Consider the following 12,988-nt stretch of genomic DNA (forward strand, 5'->3'; position numbering starts at 1 on the left):
ATGGCTGTTTGATAAGATAAAGATGTTACCATCTAGTAGTACAACTCCAAATTCAGTAAACAGAAGTCTTTCATCTGATAATGTCTGGTATTTTTCTCTTCTGAATAAATGTGAAATAATCCATGTTTGGCTTTCCTTTCTGTTAGACTGAAAATGATGAGAATGGCCAAGCAGAAAACTTTTCCATGGACCCACAGTTGGAGAGGCAAGTGGAGACCATTCGCAACCTCGTAGACTCCTACATGTCTATTATCAACAAATGTATCCGAGACCTAATTCCAAAAACGATAATGCATCTTATGATCAATAATGTAAGTGATGATAAACTGTCTCATTTTGACCTCTAACCCATCCTAGTGTGGAAATTGCTCACATTCTCTTCAGCTTCTTTGTGATATTTTCTGGATGGTTGAAATACCTATCACCTAGGCTTATCATTTTCCATTACAAGTGGTAAGTGACTGACGAGTGGAAGAGAACTTAAGAAAGAAAACGTAAAACTTCTAGATACAGTACAGTGGTATTCCCTATTGGCTGTCTCCTCTAGAAGGGTGTGAACTTGCTTACAATAAAGCAGAGCAAAAATACTCTAGTCAGGGTATAAATTAGTTGCAAAGCCAGCAATAAAACCAGATACCCTGGCTCCTAGACTTTGAGATTAAAGGCAAAAGATATTTATTCTCTTCTGCATACACACACATACTGAATATGGTAATATGATTATTTTCACCTTCTAAAAACTATGGAATGCTATTTTAACATGGGAAAGGGCTTTTTGCCCTGTGCCCTTGGCTACAAAGTCAGTTACCTTTTCTTTTCTAAGGTAAAGATGAAAGAGCCACGGATCTCAAAGTGCCTGCTAGACTAGCCATCTGTTGATCTATATTGCATAGAATCTCTCCCTTTTCATGGTTATTTTTATAGCAGTCAGAAAATGATACTTAAATTACATGGTCTGGTTTGGTCCTTTTGTTAGCTACTTTGTTAAAGTGTAAATAACATCACAATTTGTTTGAGAACTTATCTTTTAGATAAGATAGGCTATAATGAGGTGTTTTATAGCAGGCTTTTCTGACTCTTGAAAAGTGAGACACCGACGATTTTATTCCTAGTTATCTTCTAAGGACACCTTCTTATTTAAATCAATGATATATTATGAGCATTTGCTTGTAACAAATAAAAATTAGATGGTAAAGTACTGAAAAGAGCCCCACACTAGAATTTAGGAGAAACCTGGATTCTATGCTTGGCTCTGCTACAGACTCTGTTAACCTAAGACAAATCCTTAACTTATTTCTACCTATTTCCTCCATATGTGAAATATGAATCATAGAAAAAGTACCTGGCTTAGGGATTTGTTCCACAAGATAGTATATATGGAAGTACTATGAAAAGTATAACTGTAAGAAACTAATATGGCTGCCTACTTAAGAATTGTAAATAGCCATTATCCATATATAAAGATTCCTTTCAGAATTCTAAGTATGACAATCCGTTTGTTATTCATGATCTATGAGTTTCTTAACTTTAAGAAGCCCCAAACGGTCACGGGAGCAATCTTGTTTTTAACTCACTCTGTTTTTGTACACATTCCGTGTATTCAAACAAGGTTAGTAGGATGCTTTGATGCATCAGCAGGTAAGAAATGTATTGCAAATATATTGGAAACTATAAATTATATACTTAAGCTTGGTCAATGGCCTGCTGTGTGACCTGAAGCAAATCATTTGGCCCCTCTGATCTGAACTCAGTCACTGCTAAAACTACACTAAGAACCCTGAACTACCCCACAGAGTTGTCAGAGAACATCATAAGTATGACTATATGCCATTTTGAAAAATATAAAGTCCTAAGCAAATAGTCTATTTTTTAAATACCCTCTTAACTTCACTTAAATGAGTTCAGGTTGTTTTGCCTGTGGAATCCAGGCACTTGCTTATTTAAACATTTTCCTGATTAAGTATCATTTATCTTTTCACTGTTTTACTGAGAGTCATTAGTGCTGCCATCAGTTCAAACGCTGCCCTGCTCTGCACTATATTATATCATCAGCACAGGAAATAGCACTTCCTGTCTACAGCTGTGAGGAGTGGCTTGACATAAATTAGTTAAAAGGAAAAAAAAAAACCTGTTGCAGATCTAACCTACTTTCACCTTCTCAAGACACACACACACACACACACACACACACACACACACACACACACACACACACACACACACACACACACACACACACACACACACACGTGAGGGTAATTGCCCTCACTCCTCACTGGTGTGCTCACTTGCTTCATGAAATGGCGAAAGCCCCACCTACAGGGTATTATCCATGGAAGTAAAGTTCTGCTAATTGTCTCCAGGGAGACCTCACATAAGAGTCATGAGAAAGAAGACTTCAATTAAGATCTGATCTCCAAGGTCAAACCTTGAAGTAGAGATTAATAGGAATAAGGAGAAAGCAAAAACATTATGTAATGCTGGATTCTTATGAAGTTATGGTTATCTTTGTTTGAATTTAGCTTTTCATATCTACCAGAAAATAGTTTTACACATCTAGGATGACTGCTTTTCTTTGGGTATTATTTTATCCACTTTTTTACTATACATGTAAGAGTATATAGTTATATATATATATAATATATATTTTAAATCTATATATGTAACTTTGTATATGTAAAAATACAAATCCCTTTTTTAAAATGTACTCATATTCTCATGGCATTTTATTGTACAGAACGTCTGAGCCCTTTTTTGTTCATTCCAGAAGAATTTGTTCATTCCTGTTGAGTACAGGAACAGAAACACAGTGAACACCCAGCACTGTGTCATGCATATGTGTTGACTTTTTTTTTATTTAAAGTGAAGAGATCTTCAAGTGAGAGAATTAATCATAGAATCACAACAAGAAAACACATACTTTGACTCCTTATTCTGAATTCCATCCACTTAACCCTGCTGTTTCTACAAATGGTTGTGGGTGAGAAAGCTAGCTGTTCCTCCAGAACCAATAAATGCCTAAAGCCGGGTCCTCTATTTGTTGACTATCACTATTGAAAATGGTGCTGTGGCCCTTCCTCTTTGAAATGGGAGTGACTACTCTGCCTTCTGAAAAAGAATATGTTTCAGCCAACTTTCATAAAGTTCAGAATTTGGTGGGCAGTTTCCTTTGAAAGTTTACATTAAGCGTTCTGCCACTCAAGTCTCCATATGGAATTGTTTAAGAAATTTAAAGCCAGCAATAAATGCCTCCCCTCAGACATACTGTAAGCCTTTGTCTATTGAAATGCAGCAGCTGTTTCATTGCTTAAACATACCAGGTAACAGCAGCGAAAGAAATAGCAAGTTTACGACAGGCGGTTGTTCTAGACAGGCTACAGGCAAAGAAACAGAGTTTTGTTCGGTACATTAAAGAAAACACACATATAGTGCCCCACAGCAAGCATATTTTGATGGCCTCTTCTCTGTAGCTCACACCACCAGAAGTTCTCCATCAGAGAATCAAGAAAGTGGATCCAGTTTTATTCGAAAAGTATTACTGGCTAAGGGGCACACAATTCTGTGTTTGAACAGAATAGCCACCTGCTGGGTACTCGTGATTTTGTGCAGTTTCCAAATGAAGAAATTGAGGCCCCAAGAGGTTTAAGTGACTCGCCCAGAGGGTTCATTTTACTTGAAGATTTAATTAGGGTTTGTTTGAATATGAGAAACAATGTTTTGTATCTTAACTAGTAAGTAATTTAAAACATTGTTCCTCATATTCAAACAAACCCAGCTAATACAAAATAGAATGTAAAGTTTTTTTATGAAACATTTTAAGAACCAAACATGAAACCTAGAGGCATTTCACACTTGGAGCCTGTGCCCCTGGACCCCTGGAGGTCCAGGTTCACTCTCCTTGGCCATTGATACTTTGGTGGAAAATTAGTAACATGTGCCCTAGTTTCAAAACTTACTGTAACTTTAATGTGTGTGAAGTAGAGTGTTATTTTAAATGTTCATTATTTGAGGGAAAAGTACATCTTAAATGCCAGAGCACTGATTTGTTTCCACGGGTCAAGAATTCTGCATCCTGCTCGAGAAACAGATCCTGACTAGGACCCAGAAGCCCCACTCTTTCTCCCCCTCCCCTATCACTCCCCACCAAGGGTAACACTCCTGCTTTCTTACACTGTAGATGAGTTCTAACTGTTCTTGAACTTTGGAATCATACAGTACGTACTTTTTTGTGCATCTATCTTCTTTTCTCGACCTTTGTGAGTCAAAGGATGTTACTTTTTTTTTTTTTTAAAGAAGGAAAACTTCGTTGGTCTTTAGCAAAATGAAAACCCTCGGAAATGTAAAGCAGCCTTAAGCGGAAATGAGAGAATTGTGAGATCTCAAAGGATCACAAAATTCTACCCAAGTCCGTCTCTAAAACTAAACAAAATTAAACTTCTCAATTAAATTTTTATGTGCGTATTCACATGAATGAGAGTTATCACTGTCCCATTCTGTAGTTCCTCCTGTCTCAAAACAGAGATTTTAAGGAAATGGTCTCCTTAGTAAACTGAATTGTATGAAAACTCTATAAATGCCTCTCCTATTTGTGAAGGCTTTAAAATGGTTGTAGTAATAAAGGCAAAGTTACAGATCCAAAAATACTGCAGGTTGCTAGAGAAGGGTTAAAGTAAGAAAGAGAGGAAAACATGTGGAACGTTTTTAATGACCTCACATTCCTTTACACTGAGCAGAACGACATGGTGCAGTAATGCCTGTTTATCTAGCCTGTAGAGTTTGAACTGGAATGAGGTTTTGTGTGTGAGAATTTTTTGGTGAACCACACAAAGATGTATAGGTTATAAGGTGTTATAATTAAAGGCATAAATATTATTTCAAATCTCACATCCAAGTGTAATTAGTTTATGTCATGTTCTGTGAGCTATTTTCTAAATGCTATCATGTAAAATGGATCCACTTGCCCTCCAATTGTGCAGAATCCTTGGTTTAAATATTTGTACCACTGACATACAAACTGCTCAGAAAGTCCCTGAAGTGTCTGGAAACTCCCCGAAGTCCCCCACCTTTGTTCCAGTTGTAGCATTAGAAAGTGAGGCTAGCAGGAGGGGAAGAGTCTTTCTAGAAGTTTTCTTAAGTGCAAAATAAAATGTTAACTTATGCTTTATGTTGAACTATGTCACTTGATGCCAGCACTGTTGCACTAACCTCCTACCCCTTCATACCTAACGCCAAGTTAGACTATATACTGTAAAAAGAACAGCTTTTGTTGATGGAGCACTGACTAAATGCTGGGCATCATGCTAGGCAATTTATATTCACTCTTTCACTGAATCCTTGTACCAACTCTTTTTTTTTTTTCCTTCCACCAACTCTTGAGGCAGCTCCTACCTTTAACCTCATTTTACAGATCAGGAATCTGAAACTCAAAGAGGTTAAATTATTTGTCCAAGAACAATAAGTGTTAGAGCTAGGACTCAAATTCAGAGCTGTCTGATTCCAAAGAATATGCCCGTAACCACTGTGCTATATTGCCATTTTCTCTCATGCTAAAATTATTCGTATTATTTCGGAACATTGCCAAATCTGTTGGATAGTAGGCAACTATCCAACTATCCATCTATGTTACAGTTTTAGTGTGTAACATTTTGATGTGGAAGAGTTGATTCAAGGCAGATCTTTGATCAAAATGCTGAAGCAGGCTCTTACTATTTTATTTTGTGGTTTGTTTGACAGTTGCTTCTTAATTCAGATCTGCTTTAAATCTATTCTTGGAAGAATCTTCTTTTAAATTGTGTTTAATAGATTCTAAGTGATACTCCAGGAAGATGTAAAGCTTCAAAAGAGCTTAACCCAACTGATGGTCAATGCCAGGAAACTTGTCTGGTTTTGAGTTTGGAGTTGCATCATCTCTCCAAGTGGATACACACACCTCACAGTGGAAGATTTGTGCAAGCGTGCATGACTCCTTGGGTACCTGCAAGTGTGTCTGGCAGTAAATAAATCTTCAAGGAGGGGAATGAAGTATTTCTTAAGCCAAATTTACTATCTTCTCTAAATCTGACTTTCTTTGACTTCCCCTCACCCAAACCTCAATGCTTGAGGTGTCTTTGTTCCTTTCTTTGTTGCCCTTCACATCCAAACAGCACCAAGTCCTGTTGGTTTTTCCTTTATAATGTCATTTATATCTGCCCATATTTTCTATGCCACTTACTAAATTAAACCCTTATCATCTCATAAATGATCTGCAATGGCCTTCTGACAGATTTATCTCTACTACCACACTTGCAAATTATTTTCCAATCACAGCCAGATTGATTTTCCTAAAACTCTCTTTTATTATTTCACTTACTTGTTTTAAAAGCCTTCCATGGCTTCCCATTGCCAAGTGGATAAAGTTCAAGCACTTTTCCTTGATATTCAAGGCCTTGACACCTGGCCCAGGGTTATCTGGCCAAATTTACCTTCCACAGCTATCACACATAAACCTTCCCTTCCACCAGACAGTTGCCCAAATACATCTTGTGTATTAGATTGCTTCCACATTTAAATCACTCCTGGTTTACAGAATATGTGCAGAGAACACTTTTTATTTCACCACAACAAAGCTGTGATTTAGCTGAATTTTCGGATTAGTAGAATTATCTACATGGTTTGATACCTTTAAAAAATAGTGAAGCTATGTGTTTTAGAGTCTTGTCATCTCTGAGTTACAAATGTAACTACAACCCAGGAATTTTGAGCATCTGACAGGTGTTCTGTTGTCTGCCTGAATTAGTAACAATTAAATATACTGGACTTTGGCCTTTCTTAGAGCCAGTGACTCTAGATAAGCACTAGCTTTCTCATTTAACAGAGAAACTGAAAAATCCAAGTTGCTTTATTTTTCTAGGCTTAAGTTAATTGGCATACATGTGCACCACACTAAAATAATGATGCTTAAACATAAATTATCTTTTCTAAGCACTCAAAGTTAGGCAAGGGGGTTAATGGAAAGAGCACTGGACTTCAAGTCAGAAGATTTGGGGTTCAACTTAATGTGTGACTTTGGGCAAGTTACTTCAACTCTCTGAAGTCCATTCAGTTCCTTCATCTGTAAAACTGGGATAATAATATACATTTCATAAGTATGCAGTGAGAATTTAAATCAGATAACTTGTAAAGGCACATTGGATTTCATTGATTCTCACATTCACTTTTTTCACATTTAACATTTCTAACATGAAGATGCATGTTACACTCAATGACATCTTGGCATTCTGTTGTAGTTTAGTTGATGGTGTTTTTTCTTTCTTAGTGGCACATAAAAGACTGGTGTGTCTTAAAATCAGTGGTGCCTTAGACTTGATGAAATATAATGATTGGTTCTCTCTCCCTCAGGGCTACACAATATATGCATCCTCTCCATTCTCATCCTGCCACAAAATGCCCCTCCCCTAAGACTCATACGAATTTTTCATATTTTAGTTTGTTTTCATATATCTGTTAACTATGGAACCTTATGTCAGTCCTCATCACTGTTAAGCTCTAGAAAGCAGAGAATATATCACTTTTTTTTTGTAAATCAACTTGCATAATTATATACAATTCTGTATTTAATAAATACTCACTTATTGGTGCTAATTCCACTTTTGAAACAACACTGAAACCTGGGGTCTTAATAGTATTCCAGTGATTTTGGTAAAAGCTAGGTAAAGGGCTGGGAATACCAAGGAAGGAATAACTTGTGTTATTACATAGGTTTCTGTGTGTCATTGTTTCCTGTTGAAAATACCACTGCTTATCTCCTGGTACCTTCCCTTGTCTATATATAAGCCAAGCAGCCTCAGACAACATTGCAGAAATGCTTGTACAGCCAACAGGCCCTGTTCTGGCGATGGTGAGGTTTGGCCCTCTTTTCAACTAATCTATGTTTTTCTTTACTGTCAACAGCCATAAAACTGAGAGGAAAACTATTATTGGCATTGGAAGGATAATGAAGAAAATAAGCGTAAATAGATGCACAATGCATCCCTTTTCCCAGAGTGGACTTTTGTGGCCTTTGTCCACAGGCTATGAACCAGTTTATCATTCAGTCACTCATTCATTCCCATTTTTTACTTTTCTGTGGTGACCTGGCAGGTTAAAGATTTCATAAATTCTGAGCTCCTAGCACAGTTATATTCTTCAGAGGACCAAAATACTCTGATGGAGGAATCTGCGGAACAGGCTCAGCGCCGGGATGAGATGCTTCGAATGTACCAAGCCCTTAAAGAAGCCCTCGTGGTCATCGGTGACATCAACACATCCACGACGTTCACGCCCGCACCGCCGCCAGTGGACGACTCCTGGATCCAGCATTCCCGCAGGTAGGAAGATGGCTCCACATCACCGGAGGCCTCCCAGCTTGTCCAGTGTCATTTTCTGAATGTGCTTCCCTAAACCAGTATGAACCTAAAGAAAAAAGAGGAAAAAAGATATTTAAGTCCAGGAGCGAGAGAGAAGGTCAGATGATCCCAACCGCTTTCAAAATCAAGCACAGAATCGTTGGAAACGCCTCATAGATTAACTGTGTGGTTTCCTTTGCTTATAGAACTACTTGTTAGATCTGTGGGAAAGAACTACAGGACAGAGCTGCCAAGTAAACTATGAAAAGCCTAACAAACTTTTTATCTTAGGTATTGGCATATCCCAATGATCTGTACTGTTCTAGGGTGTGATGGCTTAGGAGTGAATATGATTTGAACCTAGTACATTTTTAGAGCGTGTCAAATTCAGAACCGGGCAGATCCATCTCCTGACCCTAAACATGGTCCTAAAGTAAATCGCTTGAGGAAATTGGATCCTAAAGATTACAGGTGGGGAATTTTGAAGTGTGTCCATATTTCATTGGAGATCAAAGAAGCCTAACTAAAAGAATTGTGGGCTGACTTACATGATAACTTCTTTTTGAAAGGGCTATTTTATCTTGAAGATTATGAGTTTGGAGGAACTAAGGTGATTGGCAGTGGAAAGAATCAGAACATGTGAAATTCCTTAAAAATTTATTGACTTAAATAACTGTGTTACACATAATTTAAAAAAAAACTTTGCACTTAAAAAAAAAATCAAGCACAATATATCCTTACATTGGAACGTTATACAGCCATTAAAAAGAGTAAGTTCTTTAAGTAGTGGAATGAAAACACAGGCCAGTTAATGTGAAGCTTTAAAAAAAAATGTTAAGTTGTAGAACATTGTGTACAAAAAAGCAATGTATGTATATATATAGATATATATATATATATATATATATAGAGAGAGAGAGAGAGAGAGAGAGAGAAGATATTGTAGAATATAGTTAAAAAGGATACCCGGGAAAAGATGTTGGTTGTCTCCACAGAGCAAGGGGGGAGAGGAGGGAAACTTTCTTTTCACTATTTACCCTTCTATTACCGTTTAACATCCCTAACACGTGTCTGAGTTAGTCAGAAAATACTTTTTAAAAAGCAGTTATAAAATATTTTTTAAGGATGAATTCCAACGGAGAGGAGGATGGGCAAACTGCTGTCGGTCTCTGCCCCCAGGTCCCCGCCTCCAAGCCCCACCCAGCGGAGACCGACGCTGAGCGCGCCCCTCCCGCGGCCCACGTCCGGCCGCGGGCCCGCACCCGCCATCCCCTCCCCGGGACCCCACTCGGCAGCGCCTCCAGTGCCCTTCCGGCCTGGCCCATTGCCTCCTTTCCCCAACAGCAGCGACTCGTTCGGGGCGCCTCCACAGGTTCCGTCTCGGCCCACCAGGGCCCCTCCGAGCGTCCCAAGGTGAGTGTTCTGCGCGAGGCCGAAAGCAGGGCCATGCTCATCGGTTCTCTTCTCATAGCCTGACAGACAAAATTGATTTGGAAAAGAAAATGGTAAAGATTCTGTCATACACGTTTTCAGCTTTCCCTCCGGAAGGGGGATCATGGGAAGATTGCTGAGCCTGTGACACCATTTAGAAACCAGTATATGGCCTAAACCTCTCCTTTCTCAACTGGCACAAACTAAATGGGACCAAAGAAACCTGGGTCCAGATGAATGACGTTTTGGCAGCTGGTTGTAGAATTTGACGGAGACCTTTGAAATGAAAGAGTCGTGGCTGGGTTGCTGCAAGCTGTGTGCTCCCTAGGTCACAAGAGCATCACCAGCTAAGGCCTGGCCTTCTCTATTACCAGAGGAATTCTAGAAAACCACTGACTTCAAGGAATATTATCCATCTGCCCTCTGAACTTTGACCCTTAAACCCAATATTATTAACTTTAATGTAGGCTGAGTAAAAATCTGGCTGGTTAATCTGTGATTGTTTTTTAAAAAGCTATGCATAGAAATTTTAATACAGACATATAATTGCTGTGTGCAGTCACTGATCACATATAAGATAGAACATTGTACATTTGAATAATGCATTTGGCATTTGTAAGCAGATTGTCAGGCTTAACTGTGAAACAGAATAGCTAATAAATAAGTAGGACTTGAAATATGTATACATATAGTTGAAGCTATATTCTAACCTTCATACATTTATGGTCAATATACTAATTAGAGATTTTGAAAATAGAGGGAATTAGGGTTTTTTCCCTCAACATCAGAAATTTAAAAATGAAAGAAAATAGCCCATACAGAAAGTTAGTTTTTTAGAAGTTCAATTCAGAGGGTTAAAATATTTGTATACTCCATGAAGAAAAACCTTACTATGCAGGTACCATAAAAAGAGAAGTGAGTTCTGCCCACCCATGAAGCCTGAGTCACCTCACCCTCTGATTTCAGTACTTACATCTATTTTGATCTTCAGGCTGTTGGGTATAATGAAGAGAAGAAGGGGCATCTTAACCCACTAAACAAAGGGAAGTGTAGGGGGAATAGAAGATGTGCAATCAGAAGACCTGGTTTGCCACAGGCCTTGGGCCACTCATTTAACTGAGCCAGGAGTTCCTCATCTATGAAATAAAGATATAACAAGGATGTGGCCCAAATCATATGAGACAAGGTATTTGAAAGAGTCTCACAAACTGTAAAGCACTGTGGTTGTTACTGCCATCATGATTTTGGTCCCCATCAAAGAGGATATATGTACTCTCAAACCTATGTATTTTTTTTTTCTAACCTCAATAGGTTTGGCTTATAATTTATTTGGAACTGAGCTGAATTTCTGGTAATAATAGTAACAACAGGTAGTATTTATTGAGCTCTCAATGTATGCTAGGCACTGTCCTAAGACCTTTGCAGGTACATTTTTGTTTAATGCTCACAGCAACCCCATGAGATAGGTTATTATCTATTTTACAGACGAGGCACAGAGGTTAAGCAACTTGCCCAAGGCTGCTCAGCCAGGCCCGAATCGAGCTGGGCTTTAATCCCAAGCAGTCTCCTAACCATGTCGGGGTTTCTCCACCTCAACACTACTGACATTTTTGTTGTGGACATTGTGCTATGCGTTTTAGGATGTCCAGCAGCATCCTGGCATCTACCTAGTGGATGTCGGCTGCACTCCCTCAGTTGTGACCACTAAGAATGTCTCCAGACATTGCCACTGGCGGCTGGGAGAGGGGCGGGGGGGTGGGGTGGGGGGATGCGGGGAGAGGTTAGGGTTAGGGTTGAGAAGGCTTGAGGACCCTCCCCTGGAGAACCACTGCACTGCAGTATTCAAAAGACTGTCCCTTCCATGTAAACAAGCATAAAGGTCAGCATTTAGCCTCACCACACACAAGATTAAATTATTGTTTTAGGAAACTTAAAACTGACTGGGAAAGGGTCTGCAGTTGTGCCAAGAAGGTGTGGAGGCCATTGGTGGGGCGGGGTGGGGGGGTGTTAAGCATGGGAAGACGGGAGTCCCATACAGGAGCCTTAAAGTGGGCTATTTTGTCTGTTTAGCTATAAGAAGGAACTAGAGCAACCTGGTGGCGCCTGTCTTCGAGAATGAAAGTGCATGTCTTTGCCTGCTCGCTTGGCTGCTTTACCTCTGGGTTTCAGATAAGCTGGCTTGCCAGTACCCTTCAGAGATAACTGTTGAATGCTAAATTGATTTGTTAAGCCGGGTGGAGTCGCCCTTGGTATTTCCCAGCTCACACACACACAAGGTAGGCAGCAGGAATCGGGCTCTGGAGCCTCTGCTGGAGAAGGGAAACTGCCAGGTTTCAGGCACCTGCTTTGGGGAATTTATAGGACAACAGCGTGTTATTCAAAATTTCTGGAGTATTCTCAGGTTAGAGCCAGACTTAACTTGATCTGACCTTGCAAAGAGTCTCAAAAGTAAAACAGAAATGAGGGTTCAGAGTAAAAAAGGAAAATTGGTGGTTTTTGCTGAGCCTTCCAGTTTCAGCGCCAGTTCAGCGCACTGGGAGGGAAATCCTTGGGGGGACGAGGGGGGGTCACCTGAGAGAGAGCAAGAAAGACTTTGTTAGAATCCTTATGCCTATTAAAATTTAGCTTTAGATGGAGAATTCTGACCACGTAAAGTCTGTTTTTAATAAAAGCCAGGGCAGGAATCCTACCAAATGCAAGCCAGAAATAGGGTTTAAGATTTCAAAAAAAGAAAGAGAGAAAAGGAAAGAGAGACAAAGATAGAAAGAAAGAAAGAAAAAGTTGAGGGAAGCTCTTGTTGAAACTTCACCTTGTTCTATTTATTTATATACTCTCTTTTCCCTCCATGACTTGCCTCCATTTTCTCTATTAAAAACTAAAATAACTCGAAATGCCATTATCCATCATCTCCAGAAAAACAACGCTTAGGTTTCCGAGAAGGAAGTTTAATTTTTTCTCCAGTTTTTTGCTTTCTTAAAGGCCCTTTCTCCCCTTTTATCTGAAACCAGAAACTCATAACGTGACAAGACAGCACAAGCAGTGTCCTGCCGGCTCCCTGCTGGGCTTTAATATTACAAAGGCAAAAACTGAACTTTTAGAGGCAAAAGATTCTGCCACTCAGCGTGTGCCTGTGCACAGTTTTCTTCTGGATAATTTGTGATTTCATTAGCAAGTTGTGATCTTCACTTTTAAGA

At 39.2% G+C, this 12,988-nt stretch overlaps 1 protein-coding gene and 1 non-coding gene across 3 annotated transcripts in view; both read left to right on the forward strand.

Annotated features, from left to right (window-relative positions):
* DNM3 (dynamin 3) overlaps window positions 1–12,988 on the forward strand; it is a 544,460-nt gene that overhangs the window by 529,748 nt on the left and 1,724 nt on the right. Inside the window, exons 17-19 of one of the 2 annotated variants that reach the window (XM_060009515.1) lie at window positions 147–311; window positions 8,119–8,345; window positions 9,488–9,776. In XM_060009515.1, the coding sequence (XP_059865498.1) occupies window positions 147–311; window positions 8,119–8,345; window positions 9,488–9,776 (681 nt within the window). The remainder of the gene's footprint in view (window positions 1–146; window positions 312–8,118; window positions 8,346–9,487; window positions 9,777–12,988) is intronic. The other variant, XM_060009525.1, reaches the window with a different exon arrangement.
* LOC132416575 (small nucleolar RNA SNORA18) lies at window positions 8,476–8,610 on the forward strand. The gene has a single exon (XR_009517650.1). It is a non-coding gene; the product is annotated as a small nucleolar RNA SNORA18 (small nucleolar RNA).

The sequence above is a fragment of the Delphinus delphis genome, chromosome 1 (genome assembly GCF_949987515.2).
Source record: "Delphinus delphis chromosome 1, mDelDel1.2, whole genome shotgun sequence".
In the NCBI taxonomy this organism is placed as follows: Eukaryota; Metazoa; Chordata; class Mammalia; order Artiodactyla; family Delphinidae; genus Delphinus; species Delphinus delphis.